This window comes from Propithecus coquereli, unplaced genomic scaffold (assembly GCF_000956105.1).
Source record: "Propithecus coquereli isolate 6110/MARCELLA unplaced genomic scaffold, Pcoq_1.0 Scaffold202, whole genome shotgun sequence".
Classification (NCBI taxonomy): domain Eukaryota; kingdom Metazoa; phylum Chordata; class Mammalia; order Primates; family Indriidae; genus Propithecus; species Propithecus coquereli.
In genome coordinates, this window is record NW_012145190.1 from 1,503,155 (window position 1) to 1,527,749 (window position 24,595).

The window sequence follows — 24,595 nt, forward strand, 5'->3', positions numbered from 1 at the left end:
TCGCTTGAGCCCAGGAGTTTGAGGTTGCTGTGAGCTAGGCTAACGCCACAGCACTCACTCTAGCCCGGGCAACAGAGTGAGACTCTGTCTCAAAAAAAAAAAAGAACACATGCTTCAAAGCAGGTGTGCAAAAGAGAATAAAGGATAGTATGTTGAGAAACATTTTTGAAGCCTCATGGAAATAAATGCAAAGAGTTACTAGATTATTCTCGAATACAGTCATCAAAAAGGGAACAAATATGCTAAGAAACCCCTGTAAGCCCAAAATAACCCCTTTAAATGCAAGGTCCCACTGAAGCCTTTTAACCCAGGGCTTGGAAATTGAACACGGGATCCAGACTCGCATCCTCCATGGGTGATCGAGCACCACTGTGACTCTGGGGACATGAAGAAAGAGCCCAAGGTCAGCACTTTGGGAATGTCAATCAAATAGGCTCCATAAAGATGAAGGGAGAAAATTATAGCCATAATACAAAGGAGATTATCAATTTGAACAATAATAGTAACAACATCCTATAATGTAGGTGTGGTTTTAATCTCCGTTTTCCAGATGGAAAACAAAATCTCAGAGAGGTTGAAAAATCTTGCCCAAGGTCATTCAGCTACTAAGCCGGGATTCAAGCTTGGGTCTGCTGCCTCTCGTTTCTTCTATTCCCCACAGCAAGAGATGTACAGAGCAGCCCCTGAAATCCAGACGTTTTAGAGGACAAGTTAAGAGGATATCAGGAAAATCTCAGACTCTGATGCTATCCAAGCTGGGCCTGGAGAAATGATTCAAACTCATGGAGATGGGGAGTAAAAGTTACTCCAGGCACAGGAAAGAACATAAACCAATGACTTAGGAAATGCTCAGACATTGTAAAAAGAGAATTATCACTTCAGGAGACTAGAAACCAGCTCTAAGGGGAGAACGCCATTGCATTGTCAGTTAATGGACAAGACAAGCATCTCAAATGGTCTTCCCCTCTTCCAACAGTGGGGTTCTAGGGCAGGGATTACCAGATACACTTTGGAAAGAGTCTCTAATGCCTTTTAAGGGACAATCAAGGGTGTTTTAAAGCTGTCCAAAGAAAATGAATTATAACTGAAAATCTCTAGCCCTGGAGAAGAAAGGATGATTGGGGAACGATTGGGAAACCCATTTGCAAAGCATGGATGAACACTCACCATGGGGCCAGGGCTGGGATAAGAACTTACTTCTCCCTCACCGATGGGTGCCCATTTCACCTTGTTATGGGCCTTGACAACAGGCTATTCCCCTCAGAATCCTGAGGGACAAAAGTCCTCCCCCCTTAGACCTTCACACCTAAGGCTGTAGTTAGGGGCATGGCCCAAAGGGAAGGTGAAGACAGGGTTTGCCGGCATCGCAATGTGGTGGAGAATTGATACTGCTGAGAGCAGCCAAGGTCGTCACTCTTGCTGCCCTGGGGTACCTCTAAGATCCCCCGGATCACCTGGGCGAGGCCCGAGTAGGGCCTTCATGATCTTCTCCTCCGGGGCCCACCATCAGGGGGAGCAGCAGCCCCACAGGCTGGCACTAACCTTGTTCCCATTGTTGTACATGGCCACCAGGCAGTAGATGTGGTAGATGTGGCCGCATCTGGACAGCTTTCCCACCAGGTCGGGCTTCACGGTCGGCTGTGGGCCCTTGTAGCCCGACGGGGCCGTGAGGCGCTCCATACAGATGGTGCAGTCCTGGGGGTGGGAGGAGACGGAGCACATGGGCCGTCAGCTCTCACCCCGCTGGGAGGCCAGGGCACCCCCATGGTGGTTCCCGCATGAGCTCCGGGGTTGGATGAGCTGTTACTGCTCCTCTTCTAGAAAGTCCGCAAATCAGGGAGTATGTGCTTTTGGGGATCTAAATATGGTTTTGTCTTGCTTTACAAAAGGAGAAATTCCTGAAATTATTCCTGCTAGTGGTACTTATTAACGTGGGCTCATCGAGGAAATTATAATCTCCTTAAGGGCTGGGACGAGGCACTGTCCTTCCTTTGTGTCCTCCAATGGCTTGTGGAGGAAACAGATGCTTGTTGACAGACATCGATAATCTTTACGTAAGGTGAACTTTTGTAAAGAAATTGCATTTCCAGCGTACCAGAGGAGCTGCTATTTAAATGAATCTAGGACAGAGTTTCTCAGCCTCAGAACTGTTGACACTCTGGGCAGGAAATTCTCTGCTGTGGGGGCTGTCTCGGGCATTGCAGGGTGTGTAGCGGTATCCCTGGTCTCTGCTCTACCCACTAGGTGCCAGTGACATCTCCCCCTCTCGAATCATGACAACCAAAAATGTCTCCAGACATGGCCAAATGTTCCCTAGGGAGCTAAATGGCCCCTGTTCGAGAACCTGGTCTGCATCAAACCCATTTTAAAGAGAGTTCTCACGGCTTATCATACTGTTTTTCTTATATTCAGGCTGTCACGTTAAGGTAGTTTATAATCAGTTCGCACTATGCTGAACAGGGAGGTGGGGGAGATTGAGGTGCTGCAGCAGCTCTGAACCGGGAACCCTGGAGCCAGGTGTCAGCTCTGACCAGCTCTGTACCACTCGGGGCTTGGAAAGCAGCTCCGGCCACATCCCGCAGAAAACACAGCAGAAGAAATGCTTGTGGGCGACAGAGAAGGTGAACCCCGCCCTGCTTCCCTGCACTCACCTCATCTGGTGGGTGCCGGACTTTCTGCAGATACTTCTTCAGCACTTCCTCTGGGGTTTTACCTGCAGGGACAGGAAGATCAGTGGGCCACCAAAGCAGAGGTAAGGCCTCACACAGCCTTGCCATGCTAGGCATGCCGGAGAGGAGGGTGACCAGCCAAGTTCAAAGCAGAAAAGGGGAGGAATTCCTTCTGCCATTGGTCTTAAGAATGAGAAAGAGAATGCCAGTTGTAGAAGAGCCAGTGAGGTGGTGTGGAGAGAGGGAGGTGTCACACCCGCCTTTCCCTCTTGCAGTCACTTCCCTGACATCCCTTTACTTATTTTCAACAAACCCACTTTTTAGGTGAGATGAGCAAAGTGGGTTTCTCTTCCTTACAGTCAAAGAGCCTGGACTTGTCCAAACGATAGGATGAGATAACAGATATGAAAGCACTTTGTAAACTGTTACACAGTAAATAAACATTAGGCAGTCTTACTGCATTCATTTTACAATTTGCTAAGTACGGTCTCAATTTATACTGTGGCATCAAAGTGAGATTATCTTTATGGGAAACCAGGAAGTGACGACCCACAACTTCAGGACGGTCTTCCCTGGCTCTGGGCGGTGCTGTCACTGGCAGCAGACACAGCCCCGCAGCAGGGGAAGGGTGATGCCCTGGGAGGCATCTGGTGGGCTGCCATGATTTAGGGATTTCTTCTGGACCAGACCCTTAAGAGGCAGCCCAAACTGAAGGCCCTGGAGGGGATGATACCGCCTTGCAAAGAGGCAAAGAAAGAAACAAAGATCAGTGCCAGCCCTTGGGTCGCCCTCTTAATTTCTCTAAGCTTCTGTTTTCTCACCTATAAAATGGAAAAGAACATAGCACCTACCCCAAAGGGTGGCTTGACAATTCGGTGAGCTAATGGACGTACAGTCCTTCAACACTTTGCCAGATAAAGGTTCAATATGTGCTGTTAGTAATAACAGGAAGAGTGAGAAAGTGTAAAATCCTGTGACTTCCTATCAGACTAGGAGCGAGGCAATTGAGTTCATTTAAGCAGGGAAATTTTGATAAACTGGAAAAGTAGGACAAGGGTTTGAGGAAGTAGATCATGCAACAGCCAAAAGCTGCAATGCAGGCCCTCCCCTCCCACTGCCCTGCTTCTTTTGTAGGACTTATGCTTCCTTTAATTAAGAGCTTATTTCTTGCCAGGACCTGGCCTAAGTGCAATACACACATATGATCTGATTTAAACTTCACAAGAAGCTTGCAAGATGGGGACAGTCACATCATTTAACAATCTAGACCAGAGACCAGAAAGGCTGAGCCAGGGTCCTGCACTGCCGGGTAAATCCAGGTATTGGCCCCTTAGGTGCTGGGTTGTGGGCAGGTAGGAAGGGGTTCCTGAAGGAGGGTTCAAGCTGCCGGAGTATCTGGAGGCTCTAGAGGGACGTGAGACAGTGGCTACTTCCCAACTGTCATGGACACATTCCAGGACGTCCCTCCCAGATACCGCTTATCAGTGTTTTTTACCCCATCAGAAAGATGAGTAAACAGAGGCCCCACGACTTGTAAATGACAAAATTACGATGTGAATCCAGTCTGTTTTGGTTCCAATGCCACAGTGATCTTTCTTTTCTAACATATTTCCTTTGTACCACATTTTATATTTTTATGTTTCTATACTTTTGCACTGTATATTTTTATTTCTCAGGTGTTTCCATCTGATCCATACACAATCCACTTTGGTATAATTATCAAAATTTACTAGTTAGGCCCACTTATCAGATGCAGAAATTAAGGCCCAGAGGGTTAAGCCATGGCCGTGACCCTTGGCGGTGAGGGCAGAGCCAGGGCTGGGAGCCAGGGCTTTGTACCCCATAGGATAAAGAGGCTGGTACCTTTCTTGGCTTGTTTTTTGGTGGTCTTGCGGCTTGTGTTGGAAACCCCTGGGATGGATTTTATTTCGCTCTTGCTGACGGGGGGTGGGTGTAGGACCAGCTTTGGTGGCCTGGTGAGACACACAGGCAGCCCCGCTGCACTCATGAGGATCCCGGTGATTCCTGAAAGGGGCAGGGGGTGGGTGAGGAAGGACTGAAGACGTGGCTCCCAACACACCCCAAATTCCTCCCTCCCCATTACCCTGTTCTCCTCCTCTCCAGGAGACAGTTCTCATAACTCATGGATTCTCTGCTCTGCCTTCTATTTTTTTGCCAGAAACTTATTCTTCAATAGCATGCTTTGCTTTTAGCAATCAGTTCTCCCCCAAATGCTTCCTGACTTTCTCATGCAATTCCCAAAATCCCTGTTCGCTTCCATTAACATCCACATTACCTCCTTTTTACAAATGCTCACTACCTGTTTTGCAACTCTGATTTCTCTATCTTAAGCGAGTGCATCACAGGGTTTCTCTTACCTGCTAAGGCAGGGTTGACAGGACTGGACCCGTTTAGGTTCTTCACTGGGACAGTGGGGACCCTGTGGAAGGAAAGAGAAGATTCCTTATGGTTTTGACAAGAGGGACAAAATGGACCATGTTGAACCCTACTAAAGATGCAGTAAGCTTTTAACACAGCAGCCAGCCAGAGGTGACATCTTCACAGCCTAAGTCAGACCATGTCACTCCTCCACTCAGAACCTCAGAGCTTGATATGAATCCTCAGTTCACTCAGAGTCAAGGTCAAAGTCCCAGCAGGGCCTACACAGCCCTGTGTGATCTGCCAACACCTCTCACCCCTCAATTCCCTTATCCTTCTGGCCTCCTCTCGTTATCACTTGACTCTTTGCTCTGCTCTTGCTGTTCCTCCTACGTGCCAGTCACACTCTTGTCTCAGAGCCTTTGCATACACTGTTCCATGTGCCTGAAATGCTGTTCCACCAGATAACTGCTTCATTCTCTCTTCTACTACCCCTCCGGTCTCAGTTCAATGCCTACCTTCTCAGTGAGGTTTCTGAGACCACCTTATTTAATACCGCTGCCCACCCCTCCACCCACCCTGGGACTCCTGATGTATTTATGATTTCTTAAAATAAATTGTTGCTTATTATCTCCCCTTCTAGAATCTAAGCACTACAAGGGCAAATATCTATGTCTGGTTTGTTCAGAACATGGCACTCATAGGCAATCAATCTGTATTTGTTGAAGAAATGAAAAAATAAAGAAGCAAGTTCAAACCTGGGTGTACAAAAGAGTCACCTACGATGCTCTTAACAAGACAGAGTTCCAGGTCTAGACAAGAATCTCCATCCGTGGAGCATGAGAATCTGCACTTTTCCAAGGCTCCCGAGAGGATGCAGATGTAGTGAATCCCCAGTCCAGCATCTGGAAGCCACTGCTGGAACAGCTGCCACTTCTCCCTCTCCCCGAGATATATACAAATATCAGGCAAAGCCACCTCCGCTTTCTGCCCTTCTCCCCAGCAACTCCAGCCAGGCTGGAGAGGAGACGGCGCAGCTGCCTGGGAAAGGCAGGCCTCCCACGGTGCTGACTCAGAAAATATGGAACACATGGGGCTGGGTCTTGCGCCATCCCCTCTGCAGCCCAGGCTCCCACAGCTGGCCTTGGAGAGGCCACTGGACCCGGTCACAGATGACTTCAGGGGCCAGACAGCCTGGGAGGCCAGCAGGTCCACTATGGGGGCAGGACGGTGCTGGGAACACAGGGGGTGGGGAAAAGAGCCTTTGTTTATATGTTCATCTGTCCATCCAAACCGTGTTTATTGAGTCCTACTTTGTGTTGGACACCATTCCCGATGCTGGGGACACAGCCGTGAACACACCGCCCATGGCCCTTCTTCATCCATGTGTTAAAATCGCTAACATGCCCAGAGCTCGCCTCCTGCCAGGAGCGGCTCCCACTGCCTACAGCATAGAATCTTGTCTCATCCTCCCAACAACCTATGCAAGAAGCATTGTCATTAGCGCCATTTTATAGACAAGGAAGCTGAGGCACAGAGAGGTTAAGCAAACTTGACCAAGACCACATGGCTAAGGATTTGAACCCAGAAAACCTGGCCCCAGAGCCCACTCCAGGCCACTCACTACGCCGAGCACTTATGTCTATGCAATCCTCGTGACATCCACACTGCAGACAGAAGACCTGATGTTCAGAGAGTGTCACAAGTAAACCCAACCCTAGGAAAGGGGACAGCTGGAATGGGACCTCCAGGCTGAGCAGTGGGGACTGTCCGTGCCCACATGCCCGTAAGGATGGTGCTTCCCCAGCTACACCAGGCTTGCTCTGGCCTCCGTCCCTTCCCACGGATGACGACCCGTGCACCAACGCTGGGAGAAGTATGTGAAAGAACAGATGTGGGAATGTTTGTGTCTCACCAGGCCACCAAATGCCACTTTTCTTCTGAAACTGTCCCCAGGATAAATCAAACCCAGATGGAGGGAGGGGAAAGCTGAACTTTAAACAAGGGCCGCTAGGCCACAGAAAGAGGAATGGACTTGATTCTGGACTCTGTGGCCTGCCCCCCAGGGCTAGGCACGCTGTGGTGGACGGGAGTCAGGGAAACTGTGTTTGAGTCCCAATGTTTCCAGTAGCTTCTCACAGTTAGTTAAATTTTCTGAGCCTTCATTTCCTCATCTGTAAAATTGTGAGGCTCTTGGGTTAGAAGATACCAGGGAGACTTGTTGATGATTTCTCACCCCAGTACCTGACAGCAAGGTGACAGCCTAAGCCCTAGGACCCCACCCATGGCGGCTTCTCCTCACCCAGCTCCTTCTGGAGAGGCTGGGGGCACAGGAAAGACCTGGCCTCCCGGGGCCTGCTTCCAGCTCCCCACCAGGGGGCAGTGCTCCTGCCTGCCCAGCCCTGCACCTGCCTTCCCCCTCACTATCTCTGAGGCCCCCACTCCAGCTGATAGGTAGCTGAGATCCGGGTGACAAAAGCCACCTTTGTTCCCAAAACTGGACTGGCAGGTTTCCACACCCAACCTGGTCAACCAGGAAATACTCCAATCCCCAGAACACCACACATCCCAGGCAGCTCGAGAACTGGGGCAAGGTCTGGAGAGAGGGAGGGGAGAGCCTGCAAGTGGGCCCCGGACATGCATGCAAACCGTGGCTCTGACAGGTGGGAGAGACGCAGTGCCACGTCAGGAAAAGGACAGCACAGCTGGTGGGCTCGTCACTGGGCTTTAGGCAGCAGGGGTCCCGGGGAGGAGGGGGATATTTGCCTATGAAATACAGAAGGGTATGATGGAAGGAGCCTGCGCCGGGGTCAGGGGATCTTCGCTGTAGCCCAGCTCGGTGCTGACTTGCTTTGCGCCTTTGGGAGGGCCACGCAGCCTCTCTGCACTTTGCTGACCACATCTGAGTTGCCACCGCAGTGCAAGGGCACCCTAAATATCTGCCCTATGGGGGTCCCTCTAAAGATTTAGGATTTAGGTCAAATACTTAGTAAATAGCTGAGTCCTATGCAAATTTGGATGATGGTGTACACTTTCATCTCCCAATTGTAAAGGGCCTTTTCCTGCTTTGATATTCCAATATTCTCAGATGCTTGAAGACATGGGTATCAAGTGTAGAGCAGTGATGGGCAGTACTTAGGGGTGCTGAGCTGGCAGCACCTGATCACACCTCCCCCACTGTTCCTGGTTACTGAAAACCTAAGAGAACAGCCCATGAAGTCCAGGCCAGTCACACCCAGTTAGGGCCCCAGCGACTATGCCTGAGCCCTCCTAGAAAACAGCAACCTGATGACAGGCTTGCCTCTCAAGTCCTCCAGGCAACGCCACTCTGTCAAAGCTGCCTGGCCCAACCACTTGTGGGCCAATCAAAACACGCCCCTCCCCTCCCTCTGCTGGGCTGTTTGCAGTTAAGGAGGGTCCAAGTTGTCGTTTTTGTTGCTAAAATATAAAACTGAGACAAGAGATGAGAGCTGGCAAGGTGGAAGGAGGTTGGTTGCGGGAGGGAGGGGATCTCTGCCGACACCATCCTGAGAAGCAGTGTTTTCTCCGGGAGTTATGAACCAACCCAGGAATCCTCCGGCAGGACAAGGGTCTCGTCTCTACGGCAACCAAGGCCTAGCTGGGGCGACGCCCACCCTCCACCGCACAGCCCCCCTCTCTCTTTAGAAACCCCCTGCTTGTGTCTCTGAATAATTCACAGGATCTTTTGTTCCCCCCCAAACCTTTCTCTCCATCCCACTTCTCCCGCCCTCCCTGGTCTTCCTTTTTCCGTGGGAAAGTTGCTGGAAGAGGTCACGGGCAAAGAGGGGAGGGAGGGAGGGGCGCTGCAACGACAGAAGGTCGATGGCAATGCCAGACAAAGGGAATCAACACGCTAATTAAATGGCCAAGAGAGGCTGGAAGAGAAGGTGGGATGGGGGTGAGGGAGGAGGTTGGAGGTGAAAAGGGAAGGCCTGGAAGATTCAGAGGGGTAGGCAGGGGCCTCCCTTGTCAGGAAAACAGAACTGAGGAAAAAAAAAAAAACACAACTTGTTTCTATAGCCCTTTTGAAACTGCACTGCCTGGACCTCCACCCATTCTCTAGCCCCGACTCTATTGGCAGGCAGAAGGAACAAAGAAGAGAGAAAAAGCCGCCTTCGACTCACTCCTCGAGATTCAAAGCCACCTGGGTGCCTCTTCCTCAATGATGGCATGAGGTCACTTGGCACTTGCCAAGGGCGCCAGAGACAAGGTGGGGTGTTGGAGCTCAGCTTTGACTTCAAGTCAACAACTGTGTAGTACATATTCATGAGTACCTGTTAACAATAATAGCAATAACAGCGGCGAAGACCGACTGAACCCTTATGTGCATGCATTGTGCTAAGTCTACCACTGACCATCTCATGTGATCCTTGTGACAACCCAAAAAGGAAGGTACTGTTACTATCCCATTTTACAGATGAGGAAACTGAAGACAGAGGAAACTTACCCCAAGTGAATCAGCAAGGAACTTGGGTTCAAGCCCCGGCAGTCCTAGGTTCTGGAGGCCATGCTCTTATCCGGCATGTGAGCCTCTCTCCTCCACACCAGCAGTCACCCCAAACTCTGCTAGAGGCCCCCAGGATGCTGCTGTGTGATGGGGTGGGTGGAGAAATTCTGCGGAGGCACAGCTTAGGTGCCCATTCCCCTCTCCCAGAAGCTTCTGCCAACTCAGGGGAGGTCATGAAAATCCCATGCATCTGACCAGCATTTTGCCATTTGTAAATCATTTTTACGTACCATGAGGAGCTGGGCTTTAGCCAAAAGAACAGCGGACCAGAGGGCGGCAACTTGGGTTTCGATCCCTACTCTGTAACACGTGAGCTGCGTGGCCCTCCTTGGGGAGTTAATTCTGAGCTGAGAGCCTGTGTCTGACCTTCCATCACAGAGTAAGGGAATGCAATAATCTAGTAAACTGCCACGGGGCAAACTCCCCTAGTGGAGGTTTTCACAGGGACTCCGAGGGGCAGGCAAGTCCACTGGGTCTTGCGCAGGTTCTGTGGCTCATCCCAGTGGCAGAGGCAGCAGTAGAGGCCTGGACTCCAGGTCTCTGGACTCCCAGCCCAGTACTCCGTCCACCCTGCGGTATACCCTCCTTCCTCTCTCCTCCCAGCTGCAAACCTCTATGTACAGAGACCCAGCTGAGTACAACGGCACTGTCTCAGGATTTTCAGACTCAGGTGCCCAACCCAAATCTAAAACCATTCTGACTGTCTGGGGTTCAGGGGCTGAAAGCAGACCCTGCTGAAGAAAGAAAAGGAAGACTGGGTGAGTGTGCGAATGATGAGCAACCAGGGGCTGCAGGCACCGCATGGACCTGGGTTGCTTCAATTGTATGATCTGCAAGATCAGGAACAATGGAAAAAGCAATACTAATAGGACCTACAACATCACCAGGTTGTCATAGGAATAACAGACAATCAGTACATGGAAAGCACCCAGCACATGGTAAGTAGTCACTAAAGATGGGCTGCTAATTCCATCTGGAGTCGCCCCTCCAGCTTCCAGAGAGACCAGAGGAAAGGGACTAACCCTCATTTGGCACCTACTCTGTGCCCTGCACTGTGGCACGTGCTTGGTGGGGGAGGAGCACAGCAGGGTCAGAATCGGGGCTCTAGCATCAGCCTTCCTCAAGTCTGAATCCTAGTCGATGCCAATGGTTAGCTATGTGCCCTTGCAAGGGAACCTTTATTCTCTTCATCTGGAAAATGGGACAGTGCATATTTCATAGTTGTTGCAAGGATTAAATGAGGTGATAAAGCCCCCAAACTACAACACAGTGGGAGCTCAATTAATGTTGCCTATTATTACTCACTATGCACAATCTTCTCTAAACCTCACGGCAACCCTAACATGAGAATTATTGCCAGCATTTGCAGAGGAGGAAGTTGGGACTCTATAATGTCAGGGATCTAGCCCCAAATCACATGGCTAGTAAGAGGCAAAGTCTCAATCAGAATCCAGATCGCTGGGACCCCAAGTCAAACCCTCCCTCATCCACCACACACGGTGCTGCCTGCACCTGCACCAAGGGGCCAACACAAGATAAGGAGGGGCTTAAGTCTTGGCAGCCCCTCCTTCCACTGACCAGAAGATCAGTTTTAGCCTCTCTCTGCAATGAGTAAATGCTCCGAGGCAGCCACGGAGGCACCTACCCAGAGGCGATCAGCACCCGGGACTGGGCGATGGCCAGTCGCTGCAGGTTGGTACGATTCAGGGTGGCCAGGGCGACCCTTCCCGTCTTGCCGTTAGCTCCTGGGGGGCTGGCAGGAGAGCCCGCAGTTGCCCCAGCCGGCATGCTGGAGGTCTGTCGCCGGATCACCTGTGATGGGGCTGCCCTCACTGGGCCTCGAATGGTGCCTGTGCTGTCCAGGGGCTTGGCCCCGGGGCCTGGTGGGGGAGGCAGCTTGACCACTCCGGAGGGGGGCACGCTCTTGCGTGTCGCTGGGGGCTGCAGGGGCCCAGAGCTGCCATTGACCACAGCCGCCTTAACACTCATCACCAAGACGCACTGTGGACAGGAGCAGGGTGGCGCAGGGGGCGAGGTGGCCGACCCGGGGCTGACTGGCCAGGACTGAGCCTTAGGCAAGGTGCCCGTGACCATGGGGTAGATGAGGTCGAGGCGCCGGCGGACGCGGCGCTGGCGCTGGGTCTGCCGGTTGATCTGGCCCATGGTGCTGAAGTCAATGACGTAGCTGAAGCCGATGGAGGTGAGGTCGATCCAGGGGTGCTGCTTCTCATAGGCGTGCTGGATGGTGATGCCCACCTCCATGTCGTAGGGCGTCCAAGAGCCATTGTCGTTCTCCCACTCCCACACAACGCCCTTCCCGGGGGCCGAGGACGGGTCGTAGTAGTTGCGGCGAACTGGGCGCAGGGTCCCTGCCAGAGTGGGACGGAGGAGAGGTCAGGTCAGCATGAATTATGCTGAATGGCATTACATTAACAGGTAGACACATGACAAGTCCTACTGTGTGGCGGGCACCACACTGCCTGTTGAGGTGTCGGCTCTGAAAGTGACGCCTCCCTGCCTTCAAGACGTCTGCAGTCCAACCAGGCTGGAAGCAGGCGAGTTACAACATGAAGGACCTGGGAGGCAGCGTGGGGCAGCAGAAAGAGTGCCTCCCGGTTTGGAGCCGGAACACCTTGGTTTGCCAGCAAATTCACTCACTTACTAGCTGACATAGAACCTCTCAGCCTCCTTTTCTCCCTTGGGAAACAGGATAATAACGACTTTCCAGGGTTTCTGTAAAAATTAAATGTGCCTCACTTAATCATTCAACAAACATGCGCTGGTACGTGCCGGGTACTGGATTTCACGTGCACCCTAAACATTGCACTGGGGCATATACAGCCCTTAACACATACAGCACGTGCTCACGAAGACCATGTTCCTTCTCCGCTGTCTCTCTAAATGCCTCTGCACCAACGGCTGTGGAGGAAAAGAACACAAGGCCGTGGAAGCCCGGAAGACAGAGGGAAGACTGTCTCCACCTGGGGAGGCTGCCCAGAGACAGTGGTGATGGAGCTGGCTCTGTACATTTATGGGTATGGTGCAAAAAGAAAAAAAATGGTGTGTTACTGTGAGAAGAAGGGAAATCCGGTTGGGAGAACTCTCTCATATTTCCCAACATTAAATCTTATATCAACAAAAATAATATTTTCAGTGGTCATGAGAATAACTTTAAAGTTATCTAACATCTTTCTTTCAAGAAGCTCAAACTCTCCGAAAGATAGGAACATCTTAATTTTGACAGTCTCACTGCAGGGGCAGGGAAGAGGCTAAGGTTATTTACAGGGGTTAACGGTACCGTAGAATTGAACCGGCAAGACTACAAGGGAGCTAAGTCTGTAACTGTTGCCGCCTCTTCCCAAACCTGAACCAGACCCATCCTCAGCCGGGGCTCATTTCATGTCACCAGCACCAAGGCTAAAGATGCCTGGCTCAAGGCAGGGTGGGGAGGGCTCCAAGGATGCTGGAATCTCTGCATCTGTCGGCTTAAGAGCTATCCATCAAAGTGGTGGGAAAAGGCTCCCCTTCCCCGGCCTCTGACCCACCCCCTCCCCCAAGCCAGAGGGAGACACCAAGACCGGGGACAGAATCCCATTCAAGGGGGGAAGAAAAGGAACAATGGCTATTCAGGCCTTTGCCAGGGTCATAACCCGCCCCCCACCCCATCTCCAAGCCCCTTAATGACCCAAAACATCAACATTCAGAGGCACCAGGGAGAAGCAGAACAATCCCCTATTCATCGCCAGGGCCTCTGCTGGGGGACATGGGGGTATCAGGATGGGAGGGTGGCGGCAATAGTTCCCGGGTTTGCCTCTATTTCCTTCCTAAGCAGCCAGCTTGCTGGGGAACAAAGAGTGCGGCTTTGGGTCCGACAGGGGTGGTTCTGTCCCTTCCAGCTGTGTGATTAAGCCTCAGTTTCCTCGTCTGTTTGGGTCCCGGGTGGCTACTTCAAAGGGTGGATTTAAGGATTAAATGAAGAAATGAATATAAAACTCTAAAATAGCACCTGTCACCATGGCAAGAGCTCAATAAAAGTTGCTGATTATTATTGTAATTTATTTTCTATTACATCTAAGCAGGATGAAAAAATCACGGGGAAAGTTTAGTTCAGGGGAGGTAGACATTGTGTGTGTGAGAGAGAGAGAGGGAGAGAGAGAAAGTTTCTATATAACTCATATTTGCACAATGTTTATTACTTACAAAGCACCTCACATATCCCACATAACCACATAATCTTCCGGGCAACACTATGAAATACCTTTTACAGAGGAGGAAATTAAGTTTAGAGAATTTAAATGGCATTATTTTATATTCTTTCCAGGGTAGCAGGGACAATGCACTTAACCAATTCTCACAAATGTGCCTAAAGGGCATTTTTTTTAATAATAGTGTTATCAATCCTGTAGATGCCTGAGAGTAGTCCCAGAACTTCTGGAAACTATGCCATGGCTCTGTAACATACCTTTCCAGGTTTATCTTTCTCTATCCCCCCATTTTCCTGCCAAACAGAGGCCCCTCTTATCCACAGGCGTTCCCTCCGAGTTCCCTAAGCCCCTCCCCAACAATTCTCCAGGTCTCTTCTACCGAAATGTCCTCCTTTGCCATTTCTACCTGTCGAAATTATCCTTATCATTCAGGTCCTATGCCATTCACCATCCATTTCCTGAAATGTTCTTTCAGCCCAGGTCCCACCCTCAGGAACCTGAAGTGCATCTCTTGACCGAGGCTGATGGGCACCAGTGTTTTGGCACTTTTCATCCTGGGGTGCCTTAAGTGGGGGCAGGGATACCACCGTGGAGGTCTTCGCATTCTAGTGCCTAATGCAGTGCCTGGCAGCTACAAGGGCTCCATAAATGGTGCTGTGATTGATTGAAGACTTCTGGCTACTTTGATATTTCATCATTTACCACACATCACTGAGCACCCATTAGCTGCTATGAGGAATGCAAAGATTCAAGCATTCCTCAAGTAGCTTTGCAGTCTAAAACAGGGTTAGAAGACAACTGTGCGAATGACTATTTATGAGGCAGAATATGTCACAAGCAAGATGCCAACAGAATACATGTTGGCAGGAGATCTGACCACATCCCCTCCCTGCTGAAATCCCTTCCATGACTTCCCCTTAGGTTGGGACCGGCATCCCCTCCACCTGCCAACCTCTGTGGGTCCTCACTGCTAACGCACTCTGCCCAGATTTGGCCACACTGGCCTTCAGCTTCTCCCAGTTGCCAGGTTTCTCTGATTCTAGGCCTCTTCACAATGCCGGTTCCTTCCCCAAAACACTGCGGCATCCTCTTTGCTGCTTATTCACAGATTAAAGCTCATTTCCTCAAGGAAGCCTCTCTGGGTTGCCCTGACCAGGTCAAATTCCTGTTCCCATTTTTTTTTTTCATAGCACTCATCTCAATGTGCAGTTACACATTTATTGGTGAGGCTAATTTGATGACTATCTGTCTTTCTCATGAGATTCCCAGTCCCACGAGAGCGGGCATCGAGGGGTTTACTCACGGCTGTATCCCCGTGCCTGGCATGCCTAAGGGCCCAATAAATATTGATTGAATAAACGAAGCAGTAACAGTTTGGAGAGCATTTCAAGGTTTAGAGAACATTTCAAGAAACAGATGACAGATGGCATAGAATCTGAATAATAAGGAGACTTTCAATAGGCAAAACGGCAAAGAAGGGGCCTTATGGATAGTTGGGGGCGTCAGAGAACTCTGAAGGAATGTACAAGGGTACAAGTGGCCTCCGACTGGCTAAGGCAGAGAGGAACATAAGCCTGGAAAATATGTTATGCCCTGCGTGTTCTGGAATGCCAAGCTGTGACAGATTTAATTTGTAGGCAATGAGGAGCCAGTGGAGTTTGTTAAGCAAAGAGCGACGAGACCAGAGCTGCTCTGTTAATTAGTTCCAGGTGAGTGGAAGGGTGTTGGCAGGAAAATGAAAAGGTGACAGAATGGAGGAACTCTACAGAGAAAAAATGGGTAGGACTTGACCATGAGTAGCTGAATGCTTTCCAAATGAGGTTCTCAGACCACCTCCTTCAGAATCTCCTGGGGTGTGGAGCAGCAATGCCCTCAAGAAACAAGTGGGTACATCTCCAGGGCTTGGGCCTGGGGACCTGCACGTGAATGACCACCCTGAGTTTTCATCATGCACGCTCAAGTTTCAACTGTTGGGCCTCATGGCCTACATGCTGTACATATAACACACCTAAGTAAGACTCTGAATGGCAGAACGAATCAAAGAATCCTGAGGCTTTAGCCATGGGAAAGTGGTAAAATGGTGTCACCATGAACAGGCAGAGAGATGTCAAGAGGAAGAGCTAGTTTTTGGAGGGAAAGTTGTTGAGTTCAGTTCAGCCCTAGAGGGGAGTTAGAGACGGTAAGCAGACTTCAGAATCAGAGTCTTGAGAGAAGAGAGGTGGTGGGATTTCATTCTCTGATTATTTTCAGAAGCTACCCTATTTGGAATGTGCTAGTCCTAGGCTTTTCCAGAATCAGGTCCATAAACTAGATAATCTGCACGGTCATCCAAAAAAAAAAAAAAAAAGCCTCTAGTAGGAGTAGGATAGGGGATAGAAGATGTTCATAAACTAAAGAGGAAGAAAGAGAAAGAAAATCAACTTTTCCCAGCAACTCAGACGCTGCATCCCAAAGCACCCAAAATGTTTTGGCTCCTGGGAAATGGCAGGCAATGCCTTCCAGGCATGACCTGAGGTCTCTAGGGCATGCCACCCACATCTGTGTGGGTAAGTCCCTGCTGTAAGAGCATGTACTGTGTCCAAGACATCCCAGCATCCCCCATCCACACCAGAAAGTTCCCCGAGGACAAAGACTTGGATGTCCTATTATTGCTATATCCCACATGCCTGGTACAGTGCCTGCACTAAGTAGTTGCCCCATAGCTGTTCACTGATTGAAAAAGTAAGGACACAGGGCACTTGATTTGGAATCTCAGCTCTGCCATCGATTAGCTGTAAATCCTTGAGCAACTTAATCTCTTTCAAATTGTTTTCTTATAAAATGGGGGTAACAATAGTTCTTCAGAAGAAGGTTGGGAGGATTAAACAAGATAGCGTATGCAACGTGCTTGGCATGATGCAGACACATGGCACATCCTGCATACTACAACTATCATGTGGTCATCATGATGTCTGTGTCCTCCACTCCTGTGCTTACACAGGGTAGTGGGTGTTGGGGGGGGGTGTTGCTAAAAATTAGCTTCTGTCAAATCATCTAATTAAATCCCCCCTCTCTCTCTCCATCTGACACTTCTCACTGCATTAAAAGACATAAAGGAGGCAAAACTTGCACAGAAAACTCCGAGCTGGAAAGAACTCTCCCCACACCTAGATGCTTCCTATCTTGCATCATCATGGGTGCAGAGGTCTAACCCGTTCTCCTGCCAATCTGCATATGGGAGGAAAGAAAGAAGGAAAGAAGGAATCTTAAGGCTGCTCTTCATCCTACAGAGGAAAATGAGGTCTGAGCAGTTAAAGGACTTGCTCAAGGTCACATAGTAAGCAATGAGTCTAGGATAAGAGCCTGAGTCATGTCTCCCCACTCCCAACGCCAGTTTTCCCCATCCTGCTCCTGGGGCCCTGGAGGTGGTGGAGATCAGGCGTGTTGGAAGATACAGGAGAAAGTCATGCTGAATAAAGCTCTCCAGTCACTGACCTATGACAGAAAAGGGGCAGCCCAGTCAAGGTAAATGACAGCAGGTAGACAGGACCCACCAAGACTTTTGGAAGTAGACAAGACCCAGTCCCTCTGTCTCACCCCATCTTTTCCCTTCTTCTAGATTCTCTACGCCAAAGGCCTAGAGGGGACCAGCACAGAATGCAAATGACTCAAACCCCTAGGCGGTCTGTAGAAGGAGAAGGGCCCAGGACAAACAGAGGCGGCAGATGGGTGTCTGCCACCTCCCAAGCCATCTCCCTGGAGACAGGCTGGATGAGGGCAAGAGCCCAGGAGAGTGGAGAGACTGAGGACTTACTCAGCAGCAGAGCAGGCAACTTCTGAAAAGACAAAGCTCCCATGTCAGGAAATGTCCCCATACAGAGGAGGCAACAAAAAAGAGAGGAATCGCCTCTGGGCAGGGGACTTCCAGCTCACTTTTGTTTATGGGGATGTTTCTGGTTCCCAGCTTTAAACTGTGGCTTGAGGATGGTGGATAATTTAATTAAACATTGCAGGGGCTTGGCTGAGGTTGCCTGGGAGCCACTGGTTTAAAGTTCCTACCCTGTCATGGCCTCATCAATGGGCTATATTGAGAGGAACTGTGTGTGTGTTGGTGGAGAAAGGAGAGGAGGGGGCTCAGAGCCCAGAAACCCGGAGATTCTATTCTACTTTGACAAGCGCTCTGACAAACCCAGGTTCCTGGGAATTTAGCCCAGTGCCTTCCACATCCAGCACAGGGCCTGGCACGGAGGGGAGAGGTGCTCAGCAGTGAGTGGATGAAACCAAAGCTGTCTCAATGCAAAACACTCCCTGAGGCAGTCTTTAAAATGATCCAGGGCTAGTTCTCTGCCTCTGGTCTAGCATCCAAGGAGCCTCATCTTCTGGCTAAACTGAGGCCAGGAGGCCATAGTCAACCAGTCCTCGGGTAGGAGTAATCAGACCTGGGGGAGCAGCTTCTGTCTTTCCGCCTGGTTTACCCTTCACTTCTATTAAAAGGGTCCTTCAGGTCAGGACTGCTCCTAGACACCCCGCCCATTCTAGGCGCCCCCAAACACAAATTCGACCTTTGCCCTTCCCAAATGTGGGGGAGGAGCCGAGACATTTATATCACTAGGGTGGTTCTCCATATGCTGCAGAGATTTGATCTGAAAAAGAAAAGCTAACACCTGCTATTTTTATTTTGAGCAGGACTGGAATTCCCTGTCAGGTGCCTTAACTGCTGGTCTTTGTGGTCCCACCCATGGCTCAGCTTCACCTAACACACAGACACCCTCCCCTCCCCCAGCTTGACACCTCCACCCTCACCTCCACCACCTCCACCCAAGTTGCGCAATTACATTCTCTTAATCCTCTTTCTCAATCTCCCCACATTTCTCTCTATTCTCCTCCTCCCAGTCTCTCTCAGCTCCGCTTCCCTCCCTTCCCCACCAAGGGTTAAGCCCCTTCGGATTCTAACACTTCTGGAATCCTTTCCCCAGAAAGCTTTACTCGCTGGGCCAGTGTCTGCAGAGTCCTTGGCAGAGAGGTTGTTGGGAGTTGTGACTAAAGATGGGGACATGCGGGAGGAAGGATACCCCTTTCCCATGACAATCCTAATTAGCACACAGGATGTGGGGGCTTTCCAAGGAAGCTGAGACACCCAGCCCAAACAGCTGTTCTCTGAGCCTGGGCCTGCTCTATTCCCTCCCCACCACACCTGCCTCTGCAGGCTCCTTCCTTAACACTCTTGGGAAAGCCTAGCTAGAATTCCAGAAACAATGGCCCCTCCCCACCCCTGCCACTGAAGAGATTACTGGAAAGACAGAGACTTGTCCCGGGCCATCAGTTAGGCATGGACACACTGGACCAAGCAAAGAGGTGCAGCTCTGTCCTCCTCCTCCTCCTCCCTCGGACAACCCCCCCACCCCACCCCCAGGCTCCCTTCTAGGCTCTGACCTGGAAAGGCTGGTCAGCTGAGAAGCCGGGTTGTGGTGGCCATAGTGGCAACTTGATTCTCATGAAGAGATAGGAGTTTAGCGCTCTCATAGGCTACGGTTTCAGGAGGAAGCTTGGGGACAGTTTCTCCTTAGGAATCTGCCTCCTGCTCCGCGGACAAAGAGAGCGGCTTCCCTGCCAGACATTCCGGAGCCCCGACCCTCCCCCTCCTCTCTCCATCTGCTCGGCCTGTTGCTCAGCACTTGGAGTGCACAGCAGCGGCATCCCCAGAGCCACAGCATCCAGGGCGTCCCATCCCCTGGAATCCCTCAACTCCAGTCTCTCCTCCCAGGGACGCCCCGGCGATTCCTTCACCCGAGTATGGCTGGAGCCTCCGGGGAATCCCTTCTTCCCTTGCCGGTTCCCACACTCAGGACCCGCTGCGGGAAGGCATCCCACACGGGAGGTGCAGAGGCACTAAGGTCGGGGTGAGGGAGGTATGTGGCAGGCCCAAGGCAGAGCAGGATCAGCCCGGGTGTGAGCAGCCGCCGGGCGAGGGCAGGGAGCTTTGGAGAGGCTGGGATTGCTTGTGGGCTGGGGCGGCAATAGAACGTCTACATGGAAGGACTTAGGGCCACCAAGCGCTGAAAAGGAGGCGTGAAATGGGGAGGGGGCTCTCACCGACCAGACCGAGGCTGGGTTTGCACAACCAGAACACTGATACTACTTGCATGGACGTTTGGGTGGGGGAATCCTAGGAGGATGAAAGGGAGTAAAGCGCCGCCCACCACCCCCTCTTGGGGACTCCCCTGCACGGAGGTGCCCACGGGGGGGGCCAAGGTGGGCTCAGGAGGCGGGAGATCCCGTGGCGGCCCGGGGAGGTGGGCGCGGGCGGGGCAGGGGCAGCCGGCTCACCCGTGTCTTGGCGGAACTGGTTCATGGACTGCAGGTCGATGATGTAGGGCGCGAGACGGCTGTCCACCTGGCCCAGCACCACGCTGCCCCCCGCGCGGGGGCCGGCGCGGACCACCGCCTCGATGTGGTGGCTCACGGCCGGACTGTAGGGACGCCAGCGGCCGTGCTCGTTCAGCCATTCCCAGACCACCACGGCCGAGGCCAGGAGCATGGCGAGCCCGGGGCTGCGGCGCTGCGCCGCCGGCCTCCCGGGCCCCGAGCGCCCGACCTCCTCCGCTTCCTCCTGCGCCGCCGCCTCCGGGCCTCGACCGCGCCCCCCGCCCCGCGCCCCGCCGCCCCGGGCAGCCTCAGCTCCGGCCCATGGGCTCCTCCCCAGCCGCGCATCCACCGGGGCCCGGGGCCCGGGGCCGCCTGGGTCCGACCGCGCGCCGCCGCCGCCGCCGGGGTCCGCCGCTGCTGCCGCTGCTCCGTGGGGTCGAGTCGCTTCATGCAAATGCCCAGCTCTCTGCAAACAGGCCCCCGCCTTGCAAAAGCCACCCGGCGGCCGCGCACTGGGGCTGGCGGCGAGGCGAGGACCCAGCCCTCGCACCAGTTGCGCCTCGGGCTCTGCAGACGCCGGGGTGGGATCTCGCCGCACGATCGCGCCCGGAATGGCACGCTCGCTTCTCCTCCCCTCTCCCCTCCCTCCCCACCCTTTCGCCGCACGAAGTGCAGTCGCCGCCACGGGGACAGCTCCCCCTCCCTGTGGCTCTGCTCAGTCGCTTCCAGAAGGAATTGCCCCTCCCAAGCGGGGCGCTAAGGCAAACCCGCGTCCACGGGGGTTTCCCCGGTTCCTTGCTGCGGAGGAGCGACCCTCCATGACGCGGCCCCGGGACCGCCGCTGTCGCCCGGCCGCAACTTTGCAGCCTCCTTTCCAGAATGTAATTTTCTTTTTTTTTAATGCAGCATGATCGGTGTCCGCAGCGCGAGCTCGAAACACGCAGTGTCTCAGGGCCTGCGCACGCACTCGAACACTCACACTCGCACACACACGCGCGCACACCCTCACGCCCTCCTAGCTTGCGCTCGTATTACCTCATTCTCGCCAGCAACCTTAGCTGTCCGTCAAGGATGCAGAAGCCACGCCCCCTGGCTGCTCGGGATGGTGCCCCGGAGCTTGAGCGCCCCCTGCTGGCCAAAAGTGTCGCGTGCTGGCCAGGGGCCACACACAGCTCAGCTTCAACCTCTGCTAAGGAGACCCAGTCCAAAGGGATGTAGCAATTTGGCGAATGATAGATTTATATTATCTATGTAAAGAGCAAATATGGTACTCTGGCCTGATTCGACATTACTAGAGTCAAGAAGATACATACTAAATTGATTTATTCTACATCATTTCTATGACCCAAATTATGAGACACCAGGACAAACACAAGCGAGACTTGATTATTTGGTCATCAATAGTTAATGTGGAAAATAACTTAAAATGGGTGAGATCTGACTAAAAGGGAAGTATGTAATCAGACTTATGCATTAATCTTGTCAGAGAACACAAAATTTGTTTCTCTGAGGTTGCATCCACATAAAACAATGAATTCATTCCTATCAAGATCCAAGATAGGATATGGAAAAATAAAAAATAGATTATGTTAGCGAGTAGGATTGTGAATCTTTTTGAAATAATTATTTTTTTCATAAATCATACTATCTTTTTTATGTTTTAAAAGATTTTCTTCCCCCTCTCTCTCCTTATGTTTGTCTTTTCTCTCATCATTAGAATTTTCCAACTCTCTATCTTGTCCTCCCTCCCAACAGAGTTCTAAATAAGAACCAAAGAAAAAGCATCAGCTGTCTCTTCTTCAGGTCTCTAAAAGCCCCAGCTCAAGGGACCTCTGAGCTTTGTTCTTTCTGGTCTCCTTGCACAGTTTAACTTCTAAAATCTCTAGTCAGCCTCTTCCTTAATTGGGGGGCTACTCTCAACCCAACTGGATCAACTCCATTCATTAAAACATCAAATTTCAGAGTACTAAGTACAAAAAGAGAAGGAGTTAAGCACTTCAATTAATCCTACCAAGGCCCATTATTATTCCTATTTCACAAATTACAAGACTTTGGGAATTTAAACAACTTACCCCCAGGTTACATATCTTGTCAGAGGGGAAACCAGTATTCAAAACTTATTTGGGCTGGCTCAAAAAGAAAGATGCCTGTTACATAATATGTGTTATATGACATGGAGGTGGTGCAGTAGGAGGCAGGTAAAAATGTCTCAAAGGGAAAGAAGGGAAGAGAAAAGATGAGGATAGAATGTTCTGAAAGAGAAAAGTAGTATGGAAGAAAAGATAATTTTAAATTTTATTGAGCTACTTTTACTTGCAATCATGAGACTAAGAGTATGAAGACTCAGGAAACTTTATTGTGTTCTAGATAGACATGGATCCAAAAGTGAACAGTGATGATTCAAGGGGATGCTGAAAGTACCAGGGATAAAACAGTACCTGACCAGCTAATCCAGGAATTACCAGGTAGAAAAAGCCTAAACCAGGTAAGAAGGCTATTAACAAATGCCAGGCCAGCTGTTTGAAAGATAAACAGAAAGCAGGAAGAAACTACCTATGTCCAGACTGATTTTGTATCGAGTCTTCTTGTATCTGCCATGTTAAACTTGACAAAGTGTTACAGCAGAATAAAAATGTCTGATGACACATGAGAGGGTTTATATACAGCCTGATTCATTTGCAAGAGGAAGTGAACACACACACACACACACACACACACAGGATCTTCAAAAAGTCATGGAAAATACACATTATGAAAAAACTATGCATGTATATAAAAATTTTTTTGTACCGAAACAAATTCATACTAACTTGTTATAACATGTCTGAATAGGATCTAGTTAGAGGCAGTAAGAAGGATAAGATATCAGTTTGAAAAGAGCCCCTATCAGAGAAACATGAATTCTGCTACAATAGGAGCAAAAACAAACAATAAATTTATAGTGAAGCTTGACAGGAAGAATGATGAAATTATTGGTATTTTACAAAAAGCATCATGAAGACAATGCCTCAAAGAAATCAACAGTCTGCAAATAGATAAGATATTTTAAGAAGGTAAGAGACAATGTTGAAGATGAAGCCTATGCCTCAGCAGCAGGCCATCCACAGTAGTTTGCAAGGAAAAAATTCATCTTGTTCGTGCCCTAATTGAGGAAGACCAACAATTAACAGCACAAACATTAGCCAACACTACAGACATCTCAACTCGTTCAACGTAACACAATTCTGACTGAAAAATTAAAGTTGAGCAAACTTTCCACTTAATGGACACCAACATTACTGCACTCAGATCAGCTGCAGACAAGAGCAGAGCTTTCGATGGAAATGTTAAAATAAGTGGGATCAAGATCCTGAAGCACTTCTTCAAAGAATTGCAACAGGAGATGAAACATGGATTTACCAGTATGGTCCTGAAGACAAAGCACAATCAAAGCAATGGCTACCGAGAAGTGGAAGGGCCCAGTCAAAGCAAAAGCAGACCAGTCAAGAGCAAAGTCATGGCCACAGTTTTTTGGATGTTCAAGGCATTTTTCTTGTTAACTTTCTGGAGGGCCAAAGAATGATAGTGTTTTGAGAAAGTTAGTCAAAGCTTTGGCAGAGAAACACCAGGGAAAGCTTCACCAGAGAATCCTTGTCCACCATGACAATGTTTCTCCTTATTCATCTTATCAAACAAGGGCAATTTGGTAAGAGTTTTGATGGGAAATTATTAAGCATCCACCTCACAGTCCTGATTTGGCTCCTGACTTATTTTTTGTTTGTTTCTTTCTTAATCTTAAAGAAAAATCTTTAAACAGCCCCTATTTTTGTATAGTTAATAAAGTAAAAAAGACTGCATTGACATGACTAAATTCCCAGGACCCTCAGTTCTTTAGGGATGGACTAAATGGCTGGTATCATTTCTTTCAAAATTTTCTTGAACTTGATGGTGCTTATGTTGAGAAATAAAGTTTATATTTTTAATTTTTATCTTTTAATTCAATTTTTCCACATTTTGAAGTGTTCTCTGTCTCTCTCTATGTATATAGATATATATGACTAGACATTAGTGATCAATTATAGTTGTAAAATATATGTATTTTAATAAGCCATGATAATTTATAGTTCATAGCAACCCAATTGGAAACAATAATTTATAATCATATATCAATAATAATTATATATGCATATACATTTCTTAGATTTTCCAAGACAATCCTATTTCAAATAACCTGTACCATAAACTCCTGAAAAATCAGACATTTCATTTTAGTATTCAAACTATGTCTCCCAAATTATGTCCTTTACCCATAAGTGGCATAAAAATCTTTAAAATAATGACATACCCAATTTGTAATTTGGACATTGGTTGTTATAATAAAATCTCATTAATTGAGACTCGTTGGAATGAAGACAGCCATGAACTTTTCAAAGATACAATTTGATGATAATTCAAGAAATGTCATCATTGCTAATGTCATCATTGCTTAG

General features: G+C 49.8%; 1 protein-coding gene across 1 annotated transcript in view; it reads right to left on the reverse strand.

Annotated features, from left to right (window-relative positions):
* DTX4 (deltex 4, E3 ubiquitin ligase) overlaps positions 1-20,313 on the reverse strand; it is a 30,876-nt gene extending 10,563 nt beyond the window's left edge. The window contains exons 1-6 of the mRNA XM_012643905.1: positions 20,088-20,313; positions 11,222-11,945; positions 5,048-5,109; positions 4,533-4,694; positions 2,652-2,713; positions 1,543-1,695 (exon numbers count right to left, since the gene is read on the reverse strand). Coding sequence (XP_012499359.1) covers positions 1,543-1,695; positions 2,652-2,713; positions 4,533-4,694; positions 5,048-5,109; positions 11,222-11,945; positions 20,088-20,298 — 1,374 coding nt within the window. The 5' untranslated portion in view covers positions 20,299-20,313. The remainder of the gene's footprint in view (positions 1-1,542; positions 1,696-2,651; positions 2,714-4,532; positions 4,695-5,047; positions 5,110-11,221; positions 11,946-20,087) is intronic.
* Positions 20,314-24,595: the final 4,282 nt, after the last annotated feature.